At 38.0% G+C, this 26,850-nt stretch overlaps 1 protein-coding gene across 2 annotated transcripts in view; it reads left to right on the plus strand.

Annotated features, from left to right (window-relative positions):
• The window catches only part of CDK6 (cyclin dependent kinase 6), a 229,692-nt gene that overhangs the window by 47,182 nt on the left and 155,660 nt on the right, over nucleotides 1-26,850 (plus strand). For both annotated transcript variants that reach the window (XM_024767027.1, XM_024767026.1), the window contains exon 3: nucleotides 10,806-10,941. In XM_024767027.1, coding sequence (XP_024622795.1) covers nucleotides 10,806-10,941 — 136 coding nt within the window. The remainder of the gene's footprint in view (nucleotides 1-10,805; nucleotides 10,942-26,850) is intronic.

The following is a 26,850-nucleotide window of genomic DNA, read 5'->3' on the forward strand; positions in this document are numbered from 1 at the left end:
AAAAGTCCACAATTTTGCCATGGAGAAATTTTTTTCTTTCTTTCTTTCTTGGCTTGTATGATGAACAATAGAGTAATCTGAAGAATTTTTGAGCTATTGTTTCTCCTTTATTCCATGGTAACTCTGCTGCTTTTGACCTTTTAACCAGATATCAGAAAAGTAATTTTATTTTTCCTACATTCTTTTTGTAGAGTTAGTCCATACTGGGGAGGATTGAAAAACACATACCTTCAGTGAGGCAGTAATGCATGCATATTGCTTTTTTCCCCTAGAACAAAATTAAGAATTTGATTTAACATATTTAATTTTTAAAACTACCTTTTCAGAATTGATGGTCAGGATTGTCTCATTAACTTAGTGGAGCAGACTGAAGAAAAGTATATGAGTGATGGAAGGAAAAAAACTTGAAGGAGAAAAAAAGCTTTTCTAATTCTTGTTTTTGAAATGGTGATTTTTTTCTTGTTAAAAATTGATAAGTGGGCTTCCCTGGTGGTGCAGTGGTTGAGAGTCCGCCTGCCGATGCAGGGGACACGGGTTCATGCCCCGGTCCGGGAAGATCCCACATACCGTGGAGCGGCTGGGCCTGTAAGCCATGGTCGCTGAGCCTGCATGTCCGAGAGAGGCCACAACAGTGAGAGGCTGGCGTACAGCAAAAAAAAAAAATTGATAAGTTCTCATTGTAGAAAGTTCAGATAGGCAAATAGCAGAAAACACAATTCCATAATTTCATCACCTAGAGCTTAGCCACTGTTAGCATCTTGATTTATCTTTCTACCATTTTGTTTGCATATGTGGAATCATACTGTACATATTCTTTTGAAGCCTGAATTTGCTTTTAATAATATATCATGAATGCCTTTCCATGTTCAATAAATATGAATCTGTATCATCATTTTAAGGGCCACATGATATCTGTGTGTGTGTGTGTGTGTGTGTGTGTGTGTGTGTGTGTGTGTGTTTGTTTTTCCAGATGACTCTTCAAAAAAGCTTTTTACCAGTTTGTACTCCTACTGTCATGTGGGCCCATTTTCGCAAATGCTCAGAAATGTTGTGCCATTTTATCATTTAAACATTTTTGTTACCCAGTTTGAGGGGCTTAAATAGTATATCACTGATGGTTTCATTTATGTTTCTTTAAGTTATTACGATAGTTTAACATTTTTTCCTATGTTTATGGTCATTTATGTTTCCTTAAAAGGAACTAAATTCAGTGGTTGTTTTATTAGATAATAACCTAATCATAAGGAGCTGAGTGAATTAGTGCTGGGATAGCTTTACTCACCTAGTAAGGATGTGATTATGAGAGATTTTTGGCTTACAGTGTAGGTAAAATTTGGTTGGTTTTTTTCTAAGACCCAGCAGACAGTCTTCATCACAGACGGCTGCCTAGTTTTGGCTGATTCGTCGTTTTTCCTCAAGAGAGGCCCAAAGCTGGAGAACAGGGCTTTTACAGGTCAGAAGTGGAGACAGAACTGAATGTTGAAAGTTGGCCAGAATGTTCATGCACTCATTCTGACTCAGGCCAGAGCTGCTCACTTTGCTTTCAAAAATATCATTTAACTCATATATTTCTGAGATTGAAATATCTTTGTCAAGCTCTGTTGGGTGTGTCATTTTCTAGCTAGTCAAGGGAAGGACATAAGAGAAGAGGGTCTAGGAGGTCAATAGTCTTCAGCTTTATTTTATTTTTCCTGTGAATTTTCTGAACATTTTTTTTCAGACCAGGATGGAACACATATATACTGGTATAGCCAAGTTAAACAAAGACATTTGGGAGTTGGCATTACCACAATACCTGTCAGTAGTGTGTCTCATTTGCCACAGAAGGGTCTCTTGCCCCAAAGGCTGTGCTACATACAGAGGTAGGATTGCACAATGGTAAGGAAATCAGACTTGGGAACCGGACAGCCTGATTTCAGATCCCATCTTCACCACTTACAGTGCCTGGGCCTTAGGCAAAGTACCAAACCTCTCTATGACTGTTTCTTTCCTCTTTTTGTTTTGAAACAGCTTTATTGAAATACACTTTACATCCTATCAAATTCACCCATATAAGTATACAGTTCAGTGGTTTTTAGTATATTTATGAGTTGTGCAGCTATCACCATGATCTTACATTTTATTACCCAGAAAGAAACCCAGTACCCGTTAGCAGTCATTCTTCATTCCTTCCCCTCCTTCGTCTCCCACCACCCCCGGCCCTAGGCAACCACTAATCTACTTTCTGTCTCTATGGATCTGCCTATTTTGGAGGTTTCATGTAAAAGGAATTATGAAATATGAGGCCTTTTGTGATTGGTTTCTTTCACTTACCATAAACTTTTCAAGGTTTATTCATGTCATAGCATGTATCTGTACCTCATTCCTTTTATTACTAAATAATATTCCACCATATGGATAATACCATGTTATGTTTATCCATTTATCAATCGATAAGATGTTTGGGTTGTTTCTATTTTTGGCTATTATGAATGATGCTGCAATGAACATTTGTATACATACGTCTGTTTCTTCATCTATAAGAACGAGTACCATTTCATAGTGTTGTTATGAGCACTAAAAAGTCAAAATACATAGAAGGAGCTAGTGGGGAGCAAACTAAGAAACGTTAGTTAGTAAATGTGATATATTAGTGTGTGAGTCCTCATTTAACGTCAGTTACAAGATATGGCCTCCTCAGCATGCCATGCTTTCCTAATGGCATCTCTGAAGATCCTCTCTTTTACTTTGCTCCCAACTTTTCCCTGAGTTATAATTTTGAAAAGTTTAATTCGTTCAGTAGACATTGAACATCTACAGTGTGTTAGACACTGTACTAGATGCTCTAGAGAGTTAAAACAAAAGAGTAAAAAAGTATGGAGTGGTACTTCCAGTTTAAGGCTGTCTGTAGTTTGCTAATCTGTAATCTCTGACCTGCCAGTAGGGTTTATGACTTGGGGCCCCTGACCCCCACCCTCACACCAAATGTCACAGGTTTATGAATCGTTTAATCCATTCTCTCTTATCAGGCCCTTATTTTGACCCATGTGTCTGTGTTTGTGAAGCTAACTGTTGTGTAAGGAAAAGGCTAAAACTAAGGTAACCATGTCTAGGTGGAGCCTTCACCGGGTGCAAGAGTAATGTCTCATTCCTACACTGTAGCTGGGGTTGGTGAATGGTGTTTATTCTAATCAAGACATAATGGTCCCGAGTTTTCTCAGCAGATTTCTTCTTTTTATAGAGTTGACTTTATGCTGTTTCTGAACTTACAAAGCTATTTTGTATCGGAACCGGACTCAGCAGAAGTGTCAAGTCATTGTCTACCTGCCTCTGTTTTCTTTCTCTTGACTTTGTGGAGATGGTGATCCACGTGGGGACTCAGAATATTTTGCCCCTGCTACCATTCTCTTCCCTATAAGAGAACAAGTAGGTTTCTGTGATTTCCTCGTGTGTTTTAGCTCTGAAGTAATGTTTCCTTTTTTCCCCGTAATAGTATATACTTAGCATAACAGGGTGATGTTACTACCTCATTCTTCTCTCTGCCTTTGATTCAGATAAAATGCATTAGCAGTTTGAAGGATTGTGCTTGAAATATGAGTGCCTCCAGTGCTTGCTATAGGACTGTGAAAGAAGTTTGAATTCTATTACTTAATGTCCATTTCAGGAATTCATCTTGAATATGAACAGAGCAGTATACAGTATCCTATATCCCATGAAGACAGCCCAAATAGCTTATTTGGGGCCCAGCTTACAGTGCACCAGTTTTGCACTGCCCTATGATAGCAGTGTGTTTCCATACACACAAGTTTTTACTGTTTGCTCTATTTAAAATATTTACTGTAGTGCAAGTCACATCTTGTAAACTTGCCCAATATGGGGGTTTCCCATTTTATTTGTAAAACACTTTTTGGTTAATGGATACAAAAATATTAACTCATAGATCCACATTGCCAGGTACATGTAGATAGAAGCTGAAGCGAGATTAGTAGAAACTCTGAAGATGAACTGGAAGAAGATGAACTATGAAACTTTCTTATGAACACTCTTTTTAAGGCTATAAGGAATAAAATGAGTTAGTAAATAGAAGATGTTGGCTTTGCATTCCCTTGTCAGATTGTGGTAGCCTTCAGTGTAACAACAGTATGATCACAAAGGGGTTTCCCTGCTTTGGGGTTATTACTTATGGGGCGTCCCTGTGCGTTTCTACTTTTCAACAACAGCTAGTGGAAGGGGGGTTGCTTAACGAGGGGTTTTGGGAGAACAGATCTGTGAGCATTGGACTCAACCTTTAACTAAACTCAGTACCTTTGTATGATTTTTAAATGCTTCTCCTTGCCTCCTCACTTCTCCTTACCCGGGCCTTTCTGATGCTATAGGTTCCATATTCCCATTTGCAATGAGCTTGTCTCTCTTGCTTTCTTTCTCTACTTTTTCTCCATAAAATGCCTCTGTGGTCAGACAAAGAACCACAAGGAAGAATCCTGGGAAGAGGCCGCATGGCTCCTTAGGAGAGATTAATTATTTGGCTCTGCTGCTGTCAATTACTCTTTCCCAGCCGGCAGGCTCATGGAGAAACCTCTTCAGGCGAATAGTCTCCCAGCAAGTCAGTGCACTGGTATAGTCACCTAGAGGAAACTCCTACTAATTAAGCTATGTGCTTGAGCTTAATTCAGTTTGTCTAATATATAAGATGTATTTGAGGTCAGATATTGATGTTTAAAGTCTTTTAATTATTTCAAAATGTTTATAGATGTCTTAGGACTATTTTTTGTTGTAAGTAATAAAACCCAACTCAAACTGGGTAAGCACAAAAGCAACATTACTGACTCACCTAAGTAGTAAATCCAGGGGTAGGTTGGGCACAAGTGGGTCCAGGTGCTTAAATGATGTCATCCGGAATCTCTTGCCTATCATCTCTCTGCTCTGGCTCTCTTCGGTGTTGGCTGCATTCCATGGTGGGCTCTACAGTGGTGGCAGAGATGGCCACCAGCAGCTGCAGGCTAATCTGTTGCCAGTTTGGTAACCCCAGAATAAAGAGAGCTCTACTTTCCCAGAAGATCTAGTAAAATTCCTGGGACCAATTCTCATGGTCCTGTCCATCCCTAAATCAGTCATTGTCACTCTGTCCAGGGTAGGTTACGTACCATCCTGCGCATGTACCCCACGAATATATTGCTTGAGTGTATGGGGTAGGAGTGGTTCCTCAACAAGAAATGAGGATATGGTTTCCAGAAGAGAGAATGGATCTTGGAAAGGTAGATATCACAGGTGTCTACTGTAACAGGATGTAGAATGAATCTACTTTGATGTTGATATATAAAGTTTCACATAGTGTTTGTAGAATTAATTTGGAATTAATACATAGCCATATATCACTGCTTGTAGTTTTACATGTCAGTTGTCTCTCCCCCCAACTGGATATGAAGCTCTTAGAAACGGTCCCCGTCTTAGATCTGTTGGAATCTCTAAAACCAAGTACAGTGCCTGCACGGTACAGTGTCCATACTGCTAAATGTTTACAGGTACTGCTGAAATGGCGATTTCCTTCTAGCAGCAGGTTCATTATTATTAGTGGCAAATACTTCTGGAATTACACCATTCAGTGCTGGTTGAGAATAAGTGCACACACACTCCTTATTTAATGAGCAAAAGGAGAATACCCTGGCCAGCATCCAGTAGTGTAGGGTTATTGGGAGGTGTGAACATAAATTTGGTGCGTGCAAACTGTAGCCAAAGAATGTGCTTCGTGGACTATAGAGGAAGAGATTAGAGATTTTTAGAAAATTCTTCTCAATTCTGAAGACTGCCTGTAGTTCAAATAAAATTTTGTTTAGCACCCTTCGGCAGCTGTGCCAGACATCTCACAGATCTTGAACTATTTGATGTCCAAACATTCCAGAGTATGAAAAAAAGCGACAGGAAAAAAATCTTTATAGAACTTCCTGTGACAGGTCAGAGTTTAATCACAGCAAGTAATGCAGATTTCCCTTTTATTATAACCACAATAGAAAGGCAGGGCTTGTGTTTACAGAGCATGTTGTTTGGGAGACCTTTGTAAATTGTAATCTTTGGAAATCCCAAACCTTATTGGATGTAATCCCATCCATTAGATGAAGACAACTTGCCTATGCAATAGATCCAGAATAGCCAGTTAAATGGAGAACATGAACAGGAAGCAGTTATTCCGAATTACAATGGGTAGGATGCAGAGTTAATTCATGGAGATATTTTGTTATGAGATAATTACATCACTAGGACAGCTGGAAAGCTGAGTGCTGTGCTGGATCGCAGTGCTTGCTCTCTGCCCTGCAGCTGGGGGGTCAGGACAATAGAGACAGGGAGAGGACTTATTTTATGGGATAGTTAGGGGCTTGGCTGACTTAATTGTAAAATGATAATGACCTATCTGCCTTTTTTGGATTTTGTTTTGCGCAGCTAAACTGGATTCGTAGACTCAGTGAATGCTGAGAACTACTTTTTGAACCTTTACTTGGATCGCGTTAGGCTAAGCTCTAATGGATAAATTTTGAATGGTAGTTTTCATTTCCTCTAAAAGTCATCTGAGATATTTTTGTTCATCCTCAACACAATGTGATTATATTTCTCTTATGGAACTGTAGTTATGCAGTCACTGAAATGGTATTTTTGTCAGTTTACTGAATAGCAAAAAAAATAGAATGGTTTTAGAAAGCTTTAAGATGTTGGTCGACACAAGGAATCAAACAGTTGAAGTTATTTCCCAGGGTTTATTTTCAAATGTTCAGACCTGTCTGGCTCTTTTGTTTTGCAAGTTATGGAGGTTATAGATAGCTTGACCACATTCCTCATTGATTTATATAAATATATTACAGATTGTTAACCTCCTGCCAAACACCAGGGGTTTCATTCAGTTCTTGTTTAGTTCGGTTGCTTTATGTGAGACTTATTGGTTTTATTACAGCATCTATCTTCTCTTTATTGCCCACTGAAGTGATTATTATTTGCTTTGGGATGATTCCAGACAGAGTCCTTGTAGACAAGAAAGCATCAAAAATATTATGTTCTAAAATTCCTAAGATTAGTATTTATAGCTGTTGATTCAAAATGCATTTCTACCCATTATGACTAATGTAATTTAATTTTACTATGATAATGTTTACTAAGCAATTAAGTCAGACTAAATTTCATGTTTTAGTATAGAGTAATATGTCCCAAAATGTCTTCTGTACGGTACTGGGTCTATTGGATGTTGATGGCTAGCATTGGAGCCCAAAACCTACAGGTTCTTCTAGGACTTTTACTTCCCTCGATGTCACTTTTGAATTTCTAAGGAGACGGTAATAGGCTCCATTTCCCAAATAAAATTGATACCGGCACCTTAAAAAAATAAAAAGCATTATCACCTTGAACCAGCGTGAGCCACTTCTAATAAACACCATTCTTCTTGTAGCCTAGAAGAATATATGATTATATACACTAAAATTTATACAAGAATATTCTACTCTGTGTCTCTTTAAATGTGTGTCTTTAAAAAAAATTGCCAATTAAAATTAGTGCCTTTTCTCCATGGCTTATCATTTGGGGCAATTAACAGGGGCTCCAGGGAGCTCACCTTTTGCATATCTCAGGTGTGGAGTCCAGGTGCTGCAGGCAGCAACAGTGAATCTTAATAAATTGAAGAGAGTGATATAACTTTGAGAAAAATAACTTGGGTGGGTTAGATGTTATTCTTGCATTGTGTCATACAGAGTGTTTGAAAATGGTTTCAGTGAGATGAAGCAACATAGCATGCTGCCAGGGCTGTTAGGTAACTAACAACGGTTTGGGAGCAAGTGACCCTTCGGTTTAGCAGTGTTTTATGATCACTTCATTCTCCAGCTACGTCCCTGTCAAAACATTTTTTTCTTTTGGAAATTACTAAAACGTCTTATGTATTACAAACCGTAAGTGTAGTAAGAACTGGAGTTACTAGTTCTTTACTGACTGGAGGCAGTGATAAACAATGTATTTTTTTATTAAGGAAATGTATTACTTATAATAGAAAACATTTTGAAAGTAATGTTTAAGAAGCACAGCTGTAATGATGCAGTTCCCATGTTTGTATTTGATTTTAGTACAGGCCATTTTTGGTTCATTACTGTTTCATTTTATCACAAAAATAGAAGCAACAGATATAAAGAAGCTTGGTAATTGTGGAACTCCTTTTTCTTCTTCAAAAGGAAGAAAAAATATTCCATTGTATATATTTGCCACATCTTCTTTATCCATTCATCTGTCAGTGGACACTTAGGTTGGTTCCATGTCCTGGCTATTGTAAATAGTGCTGCAATGAACATTGTGGTACATGACTCTTTTTGAATTATGGTTTTCTCAGGATATATGCCCAGTAGTGGGGTTGCTGGGTCATATGGTAGCTCTGTTTTTAGTTTTTTAAGGAACCTCCATACTGTTCTCCATAGTGGCTGTATCAGTTTACATTCCCACCAACAGTGCAAGAGGGTTCCCTTTTCTCCATACCCTCTCCAGCATTTATTGTTTGTAGAATTTTTGATGATGGCCATTCTGACCAGTGTGAGGTGATACCTCATTGTAGTTTTGATTTGCATTTCTCTAATGATCAGGGATGTTGAGCCCAGCCATAAAAAGAAACAAAATTGAATTATTTGTAGTGAGGTAGATGGACCTAGTCTGTCATACAGAGTGAAGTCAGAAAGAGAAAAACAAATACCGTATGCTAACATATATATGGAATCTAAAAAAAAAAAAAGAAATGGTTCTGATGAACCTAGGGGCAGGACAGGAATAAAGACACAGACGTAGAGAATGGACTTGAGGACATGGGGAGGGGGAAGGGTAAGCTGGGACGAAGTGAGAGAGTGGCGTGTACATATATACACTACCAAATGTAAAATAGTTAGCTAGTGGGAAGCAGCCGCATAGCTTGGTGCTTTGTGACCACCTAGAGGGGTGGGTTAAGGAAGGTGGGAACGAGATGCAAGAGGGAGGGGATATGGGGATATACGTATGCATATAGCTGATTCACTTTGTTATACAGCAGAAACTAACACAACACTGTAAAGCAATTATACTCCGATAAAGATGTTAAAAAAAAAAGGGAAGAAAATAATAAAGCTGTCAAAGTATGCGGTTTAAATGGAAAGAAGATTGTTCAAAGGAGCCTATGAATAAATGGTAGTTAACTCGAATTACCAAATTGAAAGAGTTGTTTTCATAAACTTCCCAGGTTTCAGATCCATGCATGATAGCAATCATATTTTTCAGTACGGCATGCATATGATTTATGGCATTATTTTTAATAAATTTGTTAGGAGTTTTTACTTTGTCAGAATAATTTTTCAGAATAAGTCACATTAGTGATACTCGAAGACTTTAGAAATTTAGAAAAAGTTAAGTTTATAAGTAGATAATTAAAACTTAGAAGTCAGAATATTTGGAAGTAGACAAACGTAAGGAAGAAATTCTGTTGATCTTAATTGATTTTAATGGAGTGGTAGAACTCACCCCAGGCTGCCCAAAATTAAAAAGGAGTTTGGACCTGGCTATAAAGTATGTGTGGTTGGTGGTGGTGGTGTTCACCCCATTGATTTAACTTAATTATGGTGTTCTTTAGTTTCTTTTAAAGTTTACTTTAGATTAACACTGAAGTACCAAAGGTTATGGAGCCCATTTAGCCCAGAAATGCAGTAGAGTGGCATGGTGAACCAGCTAGGCATTAAAAATTTAAGAGGTAATGTACAAAGTGGATAACTGAGAGTCAACCTTGCATTTCAGTAACTGGGTTATATGCACATTTATAGTTAGTTTCTTTGAAGAAGGTGTTGTTTCATTTTAAAAAATGAAAGAAAGTAATATGAATAGCACTTTTATTAGCCTTTTCTTAGCATTTATATTACATTCTTGTCAAGAAATTTATTTATAGCTTGTTTATGGGTGGTGTGTTTAACTCTTTAAATGTTTGGTGAGCATCTCATGTGCCAGATAGTATCCTTTGTCTGTTGAAACTAAAGGAAATTCTGTCCTTTGTCTTGAAAATTCTTTTGACTACTGAAGGCTTTGTTCTTAAAACTTAAATTTTGAATTTGTTGTAGGATTTTATGGAAAGAATTGAATTCTCCCATCCAAACATAATTATAAAGTTTGTCAATCTGCCTTTATCATCTAAGGGCAATAGAGCTTACAAATGCAATTTCTGCCCCCTCCAAAAGTTAAAATTTCCCAGTTTTTATTAGCATGATATTTGGAATTTTAAAACTAAGAATTCATGCCCATTCCAGGGAAATGATTTGATTCACCAGGATGAGAAGGCTTTCTTAGAAATAAACCAAATTTCTCCATATTCCATTATAGTTATTTTCATAGGCATAATTATAAGACCTTAAATTCCAGGAAAATCTAAATTGCAGGGTCCAGCATCTCCAGAAAATGCTCAATCTGTCTCTTTAATAATTCTTGACCTGTGAGCTAAGAACCATATTTTTCCTAGAGGCTGCAGTTTTTGAAACTATCTCTATCAGCAAATTCTACCTAAGATCTTAACAAAGGAGCCCTCCAAGCAGGCATTCTCATGTTGCAGTCGTGTTGCTTTTTCTTTGCCATTGTGGATTTTGTCACCACTTAACCAAGTGCTCTGCCCCTGAACTTTCATATCGATATTAAAGTATCAGATCCTATTAGGTATCCTTACGTATTATCACAAGGAATGATCAAACCTGTCCTTTTTTTCCCCCTAATTACGTGATCAGATTGAGGGATATGTGTAAGACTTACAGGTTACTTCTTTGCTTATTACCACCTACTTAATACCTCTTTTTTTTTTTTCCTTTTAGGTTGTTTGATGTGTGCACAGTGTCACGAACAGACAGAGAAACCAAACTAACATTAGTGTTTGAACATGTTGATCAAGACTTGACCACTTATTTGGATAAAGTTCCAGAGCCTGGAGTGCCCACTGAAACCATAAAGGTACTAAGAATCATCTCTCTGCCTGGTCAAACAGTCACACTGTTATATAAACAATGGCACTCTTTCCTTATGAAAATTGCCAAAATTAGAGCCTTTGGAACTCAATATATAGTTAAATATATCTAGTATGACTAAGTGGGATGTTTAAAGAATGGGGTATATTCTAGTTCACTAATTTTAGGGCTCAGTGGAAAAAACCCTTTAGTTCTAATACATATTAAAATTATTGGAAAATATCTATTTGTACGTTATCTGGCCCTAAGCTTAGAAAGTATAGTGTAGTAAGTATAGCTCAGCCTTTTTCTGATCGTTTGTGGACTCTGAGGGTTATAATTTAAAACATCATTCATGAGTATATTGAATATGTACTTGTATACTGGTCCTAGGACATACCTATGCTATGTAAATCTGAAATATTGATTGTTAGGCCCTTCTTTCTCCATTTTCTCCTCATTCATAAAACATTTATAGGAAGCCTAAGTGTCAGGTACCATCCCAAACTCTTGGGATTCAAAGATGACTTAAGACTCCTTGGAGGTCAGCAAGCTAGATGCATTGTATTGGCTAGAGGTCCTTTCTTCCTTTAGGTCTAATGGGAAGAGCTACTTGTAAAGCTCTGTTGGTCTTACTTTGTTCTGCTTAATTGAACTTCCGAGTCAATCTTGTAGATCTGTGCATATCATGGGCAGGTTTTCACAAAGACCTGTTTGTTTTTGTGAATCAGGTGAAACAGACTCCTTACCTTGTCATTCTTTGTGTAGAAATGAATTCTAGAGTTCAGCATCATTTTAGATAGGAGTTAATAGCTGAAAACAGTTTATCTTCTGAACAGAGTAAGAAATGTCTTTTAGTGATAGCTAGGTGGTGTTCCCAGATACTGATACATTTAGAACTTGGTGTACTGAATGATTTATTTCTTGGGTTTTAGACTAATGTAGAATTTATTTTCTCCTATCTGCCTTTCATGAAAGAATATGGTGCTCAGGAATGGTCTCGTTGCTTCCTGAGCAGTTTCAGGGACAGTAAGGCCCTTTAAACATAGGTATTCCTAATTACCTGTTCTTGGTCCTTTTCTCTTCTATCTCTGCATCCCTTTTTTCACTCAAATTCTATTCCAGTCCTGTGGCTTCAGTTCTTTCCTTTATGAGTTTGTCCAAAATACCATGTTCAGCACGCAGGGCAGAGTATAGCCCTGTTTTGTGTTCTCTGCTTTCTGGCCAGATTGGGCTAATCCCCATCCTCTTACTGTGGCTCGTAATTTCCTACCTCCGTGGACTTCCTTCTCGTTGCCATTCCTTTGCTCCCCCCCACCAATAACTCTCTGCTTACATTTTTCAAGGCCCACCCCAGATATCATTTGAGCAGCCTTTACAGCTGGATGTAATCTCATTTGTCTTATAGCTTGTTCTACATCTCTCCCTCTTTATCATATTTTCTACATTTAATTGTGATTATTTGTGTCCATGTCTTACCTATTCATTCATCTTTGTATCCTGACAGTCCCTACTCAGTGATTTATACACATAGGTACTCAATAAATAAGACACATTGCCAACCTTTCTTCAGATATAATTAATTGAAAATTGTTTTTTAAATGACTTCCAACAGCTTAAACACGGACTGTCAAAATAAGCATTAGCTTCTTCTGATCTATTTCTAAGTTCAAAAATTTCATTTGGGGGAGGTCATTTTTTTTTAAGCAGCGAGACAAGGTAACCATATATTTATACCCTACATTGCCACCTACATGGATCTTTTGAGCTTCACGTTAAATTCTCCTAGGACATTAGAGGCTACTGAGTGGAATCATTTGCAAAAGTATGTGTAGTTAAAATGACTGATAAACCAGAGTGATGTGCTTAAACTAAGTCTTGACCAGGCAAGAGTAGAAAATGAAGTGGGGTGGGGGAAACTCGCAAGGGTGGGAGTAGAGAGGTAAGCAGGATTCAGAGAGGAACAGGCAAAAAGGTGGTCACTAAGGTGACGTGAAGGAGAGGAGCCGGGGGATGGCCAAGCCAAGGTTGGGGAGCGGGGGATTGGTGCTTATCAACAGAAGCTTTTGACAAGGTAACTTGTTAAAAGTATTTTTTGAGTTCTTCATCTATCCAGGGAAAGGGAGTGTCACTTCGTTCTGTGTTGAACAGGAGATTCTCCTGGAGGCTGTTAAATTTCTTCAGCCATCAGGGGCAACAGCCCCACAAAGGTAGAGGTGTGTACAAGGGCTGTGGTTATTTAAGGTTTGTGGTTAATGGTGTTTTGATGTTTTCGTAGTAAAATAAAACTATGGTCAACTGAAATATTTCAGGCGATTAATTTGTATCTTAACGGCTCATTGAACATCTTTTGCTAACTTAAAAGTGAGTCGCAAGACCCGTTTCGTCTTCACCCTTAATTTTTTTTTTAATTGAAGTATAGTTGATTTACAGTGTTGTTTTTAGTTTCTGGTGTACAGTGAAGTGATTCAGTTATACATATACATATATTCTTTTTCAGATTCTTTCCCATTATAGTTTATTACAAGATATTGAATATAGCTCCCTTGCTATACAGTAGGACCTTGTTGTTTATCTATTTTATATATGGTAGTTTGTATCTGCTAATCCCAAACCTAATTTATTCCCCCCTCCCTGCCCCTTTCCCCTTGGGTAACCATAAGTTTTCTATGTCTACGAGTCTGTTTCTGTTTTATAAATAAGTTCATTTGTATCATTTTTTTTAGATTCCACCCATAAGTGATATCATATGATATTTGTCTTTGTCTGTTTGACTTCACTTAGTATGATAATCTCTAGGTCCATCCATGTTGCTGCAAATAGCAGTAGTTCATTCTTTTTATGGCTGAGTAGTACTCCATTGTATATATATACCACATCTTCTTTATCCGTTCATCTGAAAAGGGCATTTAGGTTGCTCCCATGTCTTGGCTATTGTAAACAGTGCTGCCATGAACACTGGGGTGCATGTATCTTTTCAAATTAGAGTTTTCTTCAGATATGCCCATTCATCCTTAATTTTTAAAAATTTTCTGAACTGTGCTGATCTACTTTTCTTCCTTATTAAATATAAGGGTTTTGTTTTTTTTAGAATTTGTGTTTGAGGTTAAGGTCATCATTAAAAACGTGAGTAATCATTTAAAAGCACTATAGTACTATCAAATGGATAGTTTTAAGCTGAATATATGATTGACATAAATTTATTTTTAATGAACACTTTTATCTTTTGTTTCTAAGTTGACATCTTTTTAAGCACTGGTATGAAGGATAAACAGCTGCTCAGTAGGAAGTTCCAGCTAGTTGAGGTTCTGGTTAATTGAATTTTTCAAGCACACAGCCAGAGAACAGAAATATTTTGTTGTTGTATAGCTCATTTATGAGAAGTCTCAATAACTATATCAAGTGAATATTGTTATTATGAGGAACCTATTGGGAACATGGATTGGATTCTTTATATAGAATGCTTTGTTGCAATAAGAGTTTTTCTGAATATACTCGTACAAAGGTTAATTGAATATTTACAGGGTGAGTTCTGTGCTAGGCACTTCGAGGACACAAAACTGCATAAGTCATGAACCTGCACTTGAGGACCTTAGAATATAAGAGCACACAGAAGCATGTGGGACACTTCTCTATGGTTATTTAAGTAGTTTAGTTGGTGTTTGGTATTTTCAGGTTTAAAAAACCCCACTTACTTATGAATAAACACAGTCTGTAGCTGATTCTTTGCATTATGGTATCAAAATATTTTCTAAAATGTTCTTCGAAATCATAAATATTATTATTGACATTGTCTTGCATATATCAGAACTCGCCATGTTGCAAAATAGACAAATAGGTAAAATATTTTAACATGAAATAGGTGTAAAACAGGAAGTCAGGGAAAGACCTCATATTCGGTTGGTTTAGGCTGTGGGAATTTTCCTCCACTACCTGTCCCCCACCATGTTTTCTGTGGCACTGTTGACCTGTTGGTCCGCCTCAGTTCACTATATTCGAGCGCACATTCAGGACATAAATTGCATTAGGTGAGCCGTACTTGGGTAAAACTGGGATGTTGCATGGTCTCTGACTAGCTATGACAGAGGTAAACTCTTTCTGTTCAGTACCATTTTCGTCAACCTGTTCGTTATAAAAAGAGCCCATGAGGGCTTCCCAGGTGGTTCAGTGGTTAAGACTCCGTGCTTCCACTGCAGGGTGTGTGGGTTCGATCCCTGGTCAAGGAAGTTCCACATGCCACATGGTGCAACCAAAGAAAAAAAAAAGAAAGAAAGAAAAGAAACAAACAAAGAGCCCATGATGGGCTTATTTTCCCAGCTTACATATATCACAATTTTTACATGCATTTAAATACCATTTGTTTTTAAAAGTAAAAATGGCAGAAAACCACCCCTGAAGCCCTAAGTATTAGTGAAGGTTGATAGTTGGGTGAACTCATTAGGGGAAATTCTATCATTATCATATGGTCTGGACTGAAAATTGTCATTGAGAGGCTTATGAGAATAAAATCATAGGTGGTTCTTTCCAACATTTTAAAATACACCTATTCTAAAAATAAATACATTTATACGTCTTATTCATACTTCATCTTGAAGTTTTCATCACATTCTTTAAGCTCTTTTCTTGATGTCCTGAGATATATTCATTCATGTTGATGGTGACATTTGCATAAAGAAACCTCTTGACTGCTATGCTGTGACATCAACAAATACTCAAACTTTGCTTCGTAGGCTTATTGTTGCCATATCTTGCTTTCCTATTTCTAGTTTGGAATGTTTTTTGTTTTGTTTTGTTTTGGTTTTTTTTTTCGGTACGCGGGCCTCTCACTGTTGTGGGCTCTCCTGTTGTGGAGCACAGGCTCCGGACGCACAGGCTCAGCGGCCATGGCTCACGGACCCAGCCGCTCTGCGGCACGTGGGATCTTCCCGGACTGGGGCACGAACCCGTGTCCCCTGCATCAGCAGGTGGACTCTCAACCACTGCACCACCAGGGAAGCCCAGAATGCTATTTTTTGATGTACTTAATTGTGGAGGAATGCAGTGCCGTCTGTGTAATTTTAATTTGATCGTTTGAGATTCGACATTGTCTTCTTAGACCGCCATGCTTAAACTTATGAGGCAATAATTGACACCTTATGATTGTCTTATTTTTTTCTTTGGGGGTTCATAATACATTTTGAGTACCTGTGTTTATGTAGCACCTTTCATTTACGGGGACTTTATGAGAAAAAAAAAAAAGGCTTCCAGATTGTTAGGTTTTCTCTTTCATGCCTTTATCTGCTACCTTATGAGAGAGGATCAGAAAGAACTGTAAACAAATTCCCTCACCTTGTTCCTTAGTCATGTGTAACTGCTACCCAGAAAAAGAACTATATGGCAGGATATATATGGGGAGAGACTCCTGTGTAAAATCTTATGCTTTACATGTTTTCAAAGGCAATGCCTTCTTTTACTAAACTATCATTTGGTACTCAGGCTTCACTCTCTAGTACATTATCTCTCCTAGTATATGACCTGGCTTCTCAACTATCTTTTTAACGCTTTGAGAACCTAGTTTCATTCTTTGGACATTCTGTACATGTAACACGCTTTTCACGAATAGAAATTCAAAGGCACTGAAAGCTCACAGAGAACACCAGCTGCCTCTCCAAAGTAGAACACAGTTCTTTCAGCTCAAGACCACATGGCCTCTTTGGATGACTCAGTCTTGGAATAAAAATTATATTTTATTTGCGTATCTCTATGACAGATGAATTCTATATGGCTTGAGAAGACTGAAAGACCTCAAGGTTTATGTGTCTGTGTGGGTCATTTTTCTCTGTGAATTAGATTTCATTTTATCTTCGATTGAATGTTTCTTAGAGATTTCTGTTGGTTGTAACATTTTCAGTAAGAGATAAAATGTACTATTAAGTTTATTTTACAAAACCCAGACTTCAGAGACTGACACACACTCTTAATAGCACCTGTTTTCTGCCTCTGGGAAAGATCTGTTTTCATGAATAATATCTGCTTGCAGTAAACAGTGGCTCTGGTGTCAGGTTGGGATGCCCAGGGCTGATTCATCTTTCTCCATCTGACATAATGCAAAGTGACTGCCTGGTCCCTGGACTCCGATGAGGAAAGCCTCTCAGAGCCTTCTCTCCTCTCGCCCCTAAAGGAATCAAGCCACGGCCCCGCTCCGCTGCTAGTGGTCTCCACTTTGCCTGAATTATGAGCAGGTGATTTGTCTCATCTTTGCAGGACACAGAGCAAATTAACATGAAAATATCGCTTCCCAGAAAACAAGGCAGGCTTGAATGCCCTGTCGCTGCCGGTCATTAGCCATCTGCCACCGACACTCATACTCTGTTTATCACATTTGAAATTCAGAGCAGATGTTGCATAATAAAGTGATCCCAAAAACAAGACAAGAAATTCAAAGAACAAATACTTCACAATAATGATAAGGATCCTGGAAGGAGATTTTTTTCAATCTAATAGCAAGGCTGGACTTAACTGAATAGACCATGGTTTTAAAAACACACACAGCCACATGCACACACATCTTTCCTGGTGTTTAATGCACACTGCTTTTTTTGTAGTCACATGAAATAATTTTTGAAGAAAGTGCATTTGTGAAGGATGCCTGAGAGGACTGTTTAATAAGATTAATTGTAATAAGCAAAGTGGAGAGTTGTAATAACACTAGTTCTGGTACAAAGGACCTCATAGGTCAGTCATGCCAGTGTTGGTTTTTACTCTAAAATGGGCCTCAACTTACAGCAATGTGACTTAAATTACTTCACTCCTGTAGTATAGTTGGATCTCTCAGGGTTTGTAGCTAGCCAGTGTGGTTGCCCAGACAGCTTATTTTCTTCTTGGTACTCCAGATCTTATGTTCCCTCTACCCTTTGCCTCCCCTGCCTCCTTCCCTGCCCCCCACTCTTCCCCCCATCCTCCACCCCCCATGCGTGTGCGCACGCGCACACACACACTCACACACGCACACTCACACACTCTTAGCTTCCCCAGGCTCTGCGTAGCTCTGCCCCAGCTTCCTCCTCAGTCCCTGGCTTTGGGCTCTCTCCAACCTCAGTCCTAAGAGTCTTTCATTTAAGTTTCACTACCCTTCCACATTAATGTAACATTTTACAGGATTGGTTATTGGAATGTTTTACCTAATCAGCCTATGTGCATTCTAGACCCTTCTTATGCCTTATAAAAAGCACATCATTCGTGGTAATATTAACAATTGTGCTTAGAGGCATTCTGCTTTTTAAAACTCAGGCGTCTGAACTTTCATCAGGAATGTAACCTATGTCATAGTTTTCCTCTGTGGAAAGTCAGCTTGGAATGTAGTCTTCTGACTCAAAAGAAATGCTTTCTCCACACAGACCACACCCTCGTTCCCACCCTTACCTGTGTATGTGCCCGCCTCACTCCCCCCGCCACCAACACACAGAATTTGGGGGGATTTTTAAAAACGGGAACATCAGCCATAATGCTAAGCAAAAGTTAGGCAGCCACCCTGGGGGTTGCTAGAGGGTTAAATCAAAGTGGCCCCAGCAATTGACCATCATCACCTCTAATAGAAGAGCTGATCGGAAGGAAGTGAGTCAACACTGAGTTTACCTCAAATTTAGGGGGAAATGTAGGGTGAGTGAGCTACATCTGTGGTAACTTTCAGTAACTCTTCAGGGAGAACATTTTTAGATCATCTAGATTTTGAGGACTCTCCCAGAAACAAATCCTTAAGCAATTTCCCAAGCCCTTGTAGTAGTTGAAAATATCGGAGAAAGAGAACAGAATTATGCAAATACATGATTATCTAAAAGTATGTAATAACAAACTATAACAGAGTTATTTTGTGGTTGTTTTTTTTTTTCCTAACAGGAAATATGGGTTAAAAAGAAAAAAAAAAACACTAGTGTCTTTCTAAAGGTACTGTAAGACTGACTCACTAAAATAAATATTGACTCACTAAAATAAACAAATGACACTTTGATCAAGCTAATAATAGGTAAGTTGGAATCTCTTTAGAAAGTGCTTTCTCACCTTGGGCATTAAATCTGTTTATAGAGCCCATGAAAAAGTTGCAGGCAGTATATACCCAGTGCGTATCACCATGGTGACAGATGGCCGAGTGATGCTCCACAGAGAAGAGGGATATTCGTCACCCAAGTTTAGTGTGTGCCTAAGCTCCCTGGTTACAGTATCTTTTCTGGCTCTCTTCCTCTAAATGTTGGGTGATCCAAAGCTTCACCTTCATCTCTCTTCTCCCTGTCTACACTTTCTGGCCAGGTGATAGGTGATGTCGTTCAGTCCCAAACCCTCAGGTATCATTATTCTCCAGCCTGACCTCTCCCCCTTGCTCTAAATGCATTATAGTCGACCAGCCGTTCCGTTTGATATCTCGCCACCAAAACATTGCCCAAGAATCTTCTCCCCAGCTCAAGCCTTCCCCATCTGCCCAGTTGTTTGAGCCCCAAACCTAAGGATCCTTCTAGCCTTCTTTCCTTCACAATCTTCATCTAATCCCTTAGCAAGTACTTTTGGTTTTATCCCCAAAAGATAACCCCAGTCCGACTGCTTCTCAATATCTTTGTTGCTAGAGCTCTGGTCCATCAGACCAGCTTCCTAACTCAATATGCTGTTTCCACTCCAGCCCTGTTGTAGATTATCCTCCATACAGCAACCAGAGGCACCTTATTAAAGCATAAATAAAAGTATTACTCCTTTGCTGAAAACTTTTCTCCAGTAGTTTGCTATGACTTGTAGAATAAAATAAAAGGTCTTGCATGACCTAGAGCTCTTCCTTCCTACCCACCCCCTTCCTCCCAAGCTCTGCTCTGCCTCTACTCTTTTGGTTCCCTGTCCTTCAGCCACACATGCCTTCTTTCTGTTCTTCCAGCATGCTTCCAGCTCAGCGTGGGTACTCATTGTTCACTCTGTTTGGAATGTTCCATGCCTCTCCCTCCCAAACCCCACAGGTAGGGTTCCTGTTTCTCACCATTCTAATCCCAACTCAGGTTCTATCCTAACGACTCCTCTGATCACTTCACCTACCACTCCACACCTACTTACAGCTTACCACATTACACCATGTCGTCCCATTTTATCTTCTTCAACGCTTAGCCGAAGTGATCTCATTCACTTTTTTATATTTTTCCCAGCTAGAAGGTGAGAGCTTTGAAGTCCAGTCTCTAGTTTATTGCACTATCCCCAGTACTGTCTGGAATATATAGATGACCCCCAGTAAACATGTGTTGGTAACTATATTTTGATGCCTACATTTCAGAGTTAATTAGAGGGTTGATTACACAGACACCTACTTTCCCATTGTACAAGTGAGGAAGTTGTCCTTTTTCAGGCATACATAAGTATATATTTATATATATTTACTTTTCTATTATATATATGCATATACATATATAACAGAATAATACATATGTATGCATATACATACATATATATGCATATACATACATAAAATAGAAAAGTAAGCTGAGAATATGCCATAGCTCAACACATCTACGTGGCTCTTTCTTCATGGTGGGCAGGGACACTGTGGGATTATCCATATTGTAACTAAGGATTTGCTTGGTTGGCTTGGCTTAGATATATTCTAAAACCAATAACGGATCTCCACTAGAACTATAAGGCATTTTCTCCTTTAATATAATACTGACTTGACTAAATTCCCAAAATTGTTCTCTTTCAATGTTGGACTCTGCTAATTGTGTTTTATACTAAGGATGGGACATTGAGTCCAATGAAGCGATTGATTGACGCTATGAATCTTAGAGCCCATTCTCATCTCTCAGGGGTAGAGTGACACATTTTTTAAAATTTAAATGTAAGTTTCCATATATTCACTGTGTGTGCAAAGTTCTTTCTCATCCCCACCATGAGAAGTAGCAGCTTCAAAGAGTTGTTACTTTAAAAAGATCTAATTGGAAATCCTCTCCTATATTTATTCATTTGGATTTTTACCAATCGTATCCAGAGATTTCAGATACCCACGTGGTTGTGGAGTTTGGAAGCTAAGAAAGCACATTCTACTAGAGCAGTTGCTAATGATTTGCAGTCACTAATTTTTAAATTAGTGAAAGGCATCTAGAGAAAGTATCCACCAGTTATCTAAGATTGTAACTTCTTCCTCATTCCTAAGCAAGGTGGAAAGGCTTAATCAATTGTTTCATTGCAGTTAAAATCATTATTGGTTCTATTAAATATTTGTTGAAATGAGTAAGTGCTTTCACAAATGGTTGTGCAGTGAAGCCCATAATGAAAACCTCATAATGGTAGGTATGAGAATCAAATATCTCTAGCAAATGAAATACTGTTGCAAATACTCTCCTTCTGCTCTTCCTCTTTCTCATCACCACTATCAAAGAGCAAAATTCTCCAAAAAGATTGACTCCAGTGGAAAAACTCAAATGAGGAGAGTTTGACCTGAATTTGGATTCATTTATCTAAATCAGGGCCTTGATGCAAGCATCTGAACACTGTGACTCTTGACGTCTTAGGAATTAAAAGAAAATTCTGTGAATATTAGAAATGAATAAGTATAAATCTAATCTTTAAAAACTCTAGCTACCACCGTACAATGGAAGCCTAATTTGGATGCCTGGAAAACAGACTAAACCCAACAAATTTTGTAAAAATGAGTTACCATCTCATAAGGGGTTAATGAAGTTAAGGTAAACATAATGCTCTTTCTCCAGGTGTGGTCAGTGAATCACCTATATAGTCACCGCCTGGGGTGCTCATTTAAATTGACAGTCTTGCCCTAAACATAATCTCAGGAGGGAGCTTCCAATAAGTACCCTCTGATGTTGCTTATAGACACTGCTGTTTAAAAGATACTCCTTACAGTTTGACATATGACCCTACTTGGAAATGGAAAATGTCTGAGATGACTCAAACCTCTGGAATATTTGCTTGCCTATGAGTAGGTGGCCCCAGCCATTCAGAGGACTCTAATCTAAGCTCAGATGAATCAGGTGTGGCATTTTAACTAATGCCGTCTGACTGTATGAATACTTGTTTAAAAGCACCGGTGTTTTATTCCTTAAGATGGTCTATTGGAAAATGCTAACTCATTTATATGAATTACAGAGAAAACGCTTAGGAACATGAGAATTCTAACTAGAAAGTCTTAAGCCGCCCAGAAAGCTACTCTTCTCAAAAACAGTGTTCATGACATATCATGATTTGACCTTTGAAAGATGCTTTTTGTTTCATTTCACTTAATGTTCTCACAGTTCTCTGTGGGCCTAACTTAGTAAACCATTACCAGATTTGCAAGTGTAATGATCAGAATTCCTAACCCTGTTTTATTGATTTGATGAGGAACCGAAACCATATGAAACTTAAGTGAATCATAGGCATAGATTTTTAGTGCTGACCCTAATGTGGCCAAACAGTGTTCAGGTACTTACTTTGAGGCTCACGCATTAGAAGATGAGTGCTCAGAATTTCTTCCACTTGTGTTTCTAAGCCTTTAACAAATGTAAGCTAGTAGCTTTGTTGGTTTTTATATTTACCATTGCTCTCTGCTGTCCCTGACCATACTTGTTCATTTTTCCTTTCTTGGACAAAACCAAAGAAATATTTATCATTCTACTCTAGTATAGTCACACCACTTTTAGATTGGAAAGCTAAAATAGAACATAGCAGGAAATTGGGGACCACAAGGCATAGGAGGTTTCACTCCGAATTAAGTTTAGGAACTGCAACGTTAAAGGGTTTAAATCTACACTGAGCTATCAGATGCTGATTGATCTGGAAACAGATATCCTTAATTGAAGTTGCTCTGTGAATGTGTTTAGTTCTATGAATATGTTGGAACACTTACTGAACATTTTAATTTCACTGTCACATTTTATTGTTTAAATATGGAACTCACCATCACCCATATCTGAAGACCTGAAGTGTTTACTGAGACAAAGGTGTGATATAAAAGCTGTAGGTGAGGGCCCTGCTTCCCTCCGTCTCTTCCCTCTGTAAAAATATATTCCGAGTCAGGAGGATGCGGGTGCAAGAAGAGGAAGACATTGGTTTGTAGTAACAAGAGAAGAATTGATTTAATGGGTTCCAGTGAAAAAGGAGAGATTTATGTACCCTCAATAACCACTCCCTAAAAGTTAGCTCTTTTAAAAATACGTGATGCTGAGTGTAAATATCTGAAACATTACATTACTAACTTTTGTTTCCCCCATTATGATTCTTTCTCTAGTCATAGCAGTTTATCTTGTAGACCTGAAGTCATTTAATGTTTCAACCAGATACTAAAGGTGGCTTGATTCATGCCTTCAGTGTGCAAAACTACATGACTCCAAATAAATGAAAATCAAGGACATAAATATTGGTTAAGTTGGTCTTTGGCATCATATATTCTAAATGTTGCCACTGTATTAACGGCCCTTGATATGCTTCTCGTGATTGCTGTAAGATCTTGATAAAAAACAGGAGTTGGGAAGAAAGTAAAATATAAGTTACATTAGAATGAGTTAAGAAAAGAGTTGCATTTTGGTGTCGTCCCAAGCAGGGAGATTTATGAAAGCATCGCACACCAAGAGAAAGGACTTCTTTTCTGTTTCAGCTCCATCACTTTCACCACCACAGTTTCACAGGACTTCTTACTTTATTTATCACCAAGTTCCATAATTAACATATGGTTCATGTTATTGATTTCTCAGGTTTCAAAGTAAAATAAATTGAGCTTTCTTCCACATTTAGAATATACAGTTTTTTTAAGGAACTCTAAACAAAGACATGCATTATTTGTAAGTTAGAGAGCAGCTGCCAGAAAACAGAAAATTAGGAATGGAGTCATGGGTGAAATAATAGAGATACTGTTCAGAGGTAACCCTTTGTACAGCAGGAAATTTTCCTTAGAAAAGAGACAGCTGAGTTTGCTTGTAAATTTTGCTAGAAACAGGACTGATTTAGTAACATTTAGTGCTGGTTAGGAGGCGAAGACAGCATTCCAGCTTTGGATACCAAGCAATTGCTGTCTTTTGTGGTTTTGTATAAAGTCTAAACACTTTATAGTTTTAAAAGGTATGTGTATATGAGGGGGGTGCTGCTATTAATTTTTTTAATGAGTAGAATAATATATCAAATATCAGATCTGAGAGTAGAGGAGGGTTTTCTAAGCATAAAACAGTAGAAGTTGTCACAAAGGAAATACTTCATAGATTAGACCATAAAAATTTTAAACTTAAAATATTACAAAGAGAACTAACAGGCAAATAAAATATTTGCCAAAAATACAGCAGACGTTTAATATACTTAACATATAAAAAGCCCTTAGAAACCAATAAAAAGAAAATTACCTGATTCAGATATGAATAAAGAACATGAGCAGACAGGTTCACAAAGAAATACGCATGCACAGAATGGCTGGTAGATAGGCAGGGGAAGTATTCCACTGCACAGATAATCACTGAAATGCACATTAAAACCAGAATGTATCATTATAGGAGATGATTAAATGAATTATGAAAATTCACTTAACAGAATGATTTTCCAAAAAGACTTATTTTTGAATAATTGCCTAAAGAAAGATAATATTCAACCTGTATATATAATACAATCCCAATTTTGAAATTATTTCAAATAGATGCATAGAAAACTAGAAGGAAATATGCTAAAATACTAAGTGTATATCTCTGTTAAGGTGTGGGTTGTTAATATATAAGTGAGCATGTACATTAAGCCATATGCAATTGTCAATAGTTGACTGATTCAACCTAATATTTTTATAATCTGACAAAAGGGTGTTATGTGTTTTAGTACGGAATGCCTTCTATTATAGAAAAGTTGAAGTTCTTATATCTGAATCTTTTCTTGAGCCCGACATAAGAATTAGCAACATAACATCATGTCGTTTGTGGTTAGGTGACACAATAGGAGAGATTTTGTAAAGTAATCAATGTGTGTACATTAAAACATTTAATACTTGTTTATTGATGCTGATGATATGGATAAAAGGGCAAATGTTGAAAGACTGGGGAAAAAAAGTGATCGGGTCTTCTAATCAGTCTTACACCATTGTTACTATCTCCTTTAATCTTATCTGCATTTTACCATTAAGTGGTATAATGGGCAATGGAGGAATTTCTGTTGATTGTAAATGGAAGCAATTGCTGGTGAGTCGTAAACTTTTAAATTAACGTCTGCATATAAAATAAAGTTACAAGCCTGTGTTTACTACAGTGGCAGGTACTGGTGTGGGTTTCTTTAATGATCTCTAGGTTTTCAATATTTTTTACATGGAATCAACTTTCAATCCTCTTGTTAAAATCAGCTCATAACACTTACAGTATATAGTTCAGCAAAGGCTGTTTAGGACTATGCATTATTCTGTGCCTGCTAAAAGAGGAACATTTCTTTTCAAACCCTGAATCGGCCTCTACAGGGAGATTGCCCACAGATATTGAATAGATAAGATGTTGTGAATGCAGAGTTAGTTTAATGAAAGAGTGTCAGTTGTCTTTCCTATTTTCCCCGAAGTAAATTATTTAATTTGAGACAAAATGCTAACAGCGATCTTGGTAATACACTTGCCCTTATAATAACGTGAATAACTCCACTATCCACTCAAAGACAAGCTACTTTTTTTCAAAATTAAAGGGGGAAAGTGATGCCAAACAAAGGGAATTTGAATATATGCTTATTATTATTATTTTTTTTTAACCTTTCCTTAAAGTCTATTGTCTCTTCCCATTTGTGGCCTTTTGAGCGCACGAAGATGAACATAGACCAGGGTAGATGATAGTAAATGAAAATTGTTGAAGATATGTCATTTATAGAAAGATGAATACCCATAGCTTTGGTGGTCCCCTTGTTGGGTTTAGAAAACTGCATCACCAAACACATTCAAAATATTGAATTGCTTGTATCCCAGACTGAATCCTCAGTACAGTGGGTAAAATTGCTGTGTTCCAACTTAGCTCTGTGAGCCCCTAAGAAGATACTCTTAAAGTGGACGCAGCAGCAGCTCTTGATGATAACCTAAAGTATTGGGTAGGAGGGAGTCCCATTTCACTTGGAGAGAAACCACTGAGCTTTCTTTCCTCCAGCCAAAATAACAAAGTCCTAGCCTCTGGTGATTGATGAGCATGTTGCCAGGGGAAATGGACTGGAAAATCATCCCTTGTCTTTTACTTGCCACAGGAAATCCATAACAGAGATCTCCATTCTTCTTGTTCTGATAAGAGGCCTAACGAAGCATCCAGAAGGGCCGTGAAGCCTGGAAATGTGTTATACCCAGCTGCTTGCTGGGTTGCCTTTTAAAATACGACTCATAATTCCCTAACTCACAAATCGAACATGTGTGCAGTTGGATAGCCTTTGACAAGCCACGCAGCTTTTTGACCATTACAATGTGGCAGTTGAGCCGAGAGAGGCTGTTTTAATAAGTATAGGTAGCCCCTGTTTAACCTAACAACATGCATTTCAAAAGGTATCTGTGCAATCAAATTCAATACGTAGCATTCTCTTACTTTGGCATTGTTAAATTGGATATTCATAGGCTGGAAAAACTTGGGAGCTCAGAAATGAAAGCTAGGGCTAAATTTGTAAATGCAAATACAAATAATGTTTTAACTAACCAGAAACATTGTGAGAAGCACCCCCCGGCACACCTCCTGCCCTTCGTGGGTAAGGCCGCAGAGCTGCTGCTGAAGCTGTGGGCATCACACTGCAAGCTTGGGATTGCACATGCACATGTCTTCGGGAATACTTGCGGAGTCAGTTTTGAGATGTTCAAGCTCAGGCCATGCAGTTGTCACATGAGAGGGACTGTGTCTGAATTTGTTTGGGATTCCTGTTTATTAAGGTTTCCACATTGGTCTTGGCAAAAGGGATCTGTTATTTAGTAGTTTCTCAGCACCCTTTGGATTTGGTGTGTTTGGATTTTCAT

The sequence above is a fragment of the Neophocaena asiaeorientalis genome, unplaced genomic scaffold (genome assembly GCF_003031525.2).
Source record: "Neophocaena asiaeorientalis asiaeorientalis breed wild unplaced genomic scaffold, Neophocaena_asiaeorientalis_V1.1 scaffold70, whole genome shotgun sequence".
Classification (NCBI taxonomy): domain Eukaryota; kingdom Metazoa; phylum Chordata; class Mammalia; order Artiodactyla; family Phocoenidae; genus Neophocaena; species Neophocaena asiaeorientalis.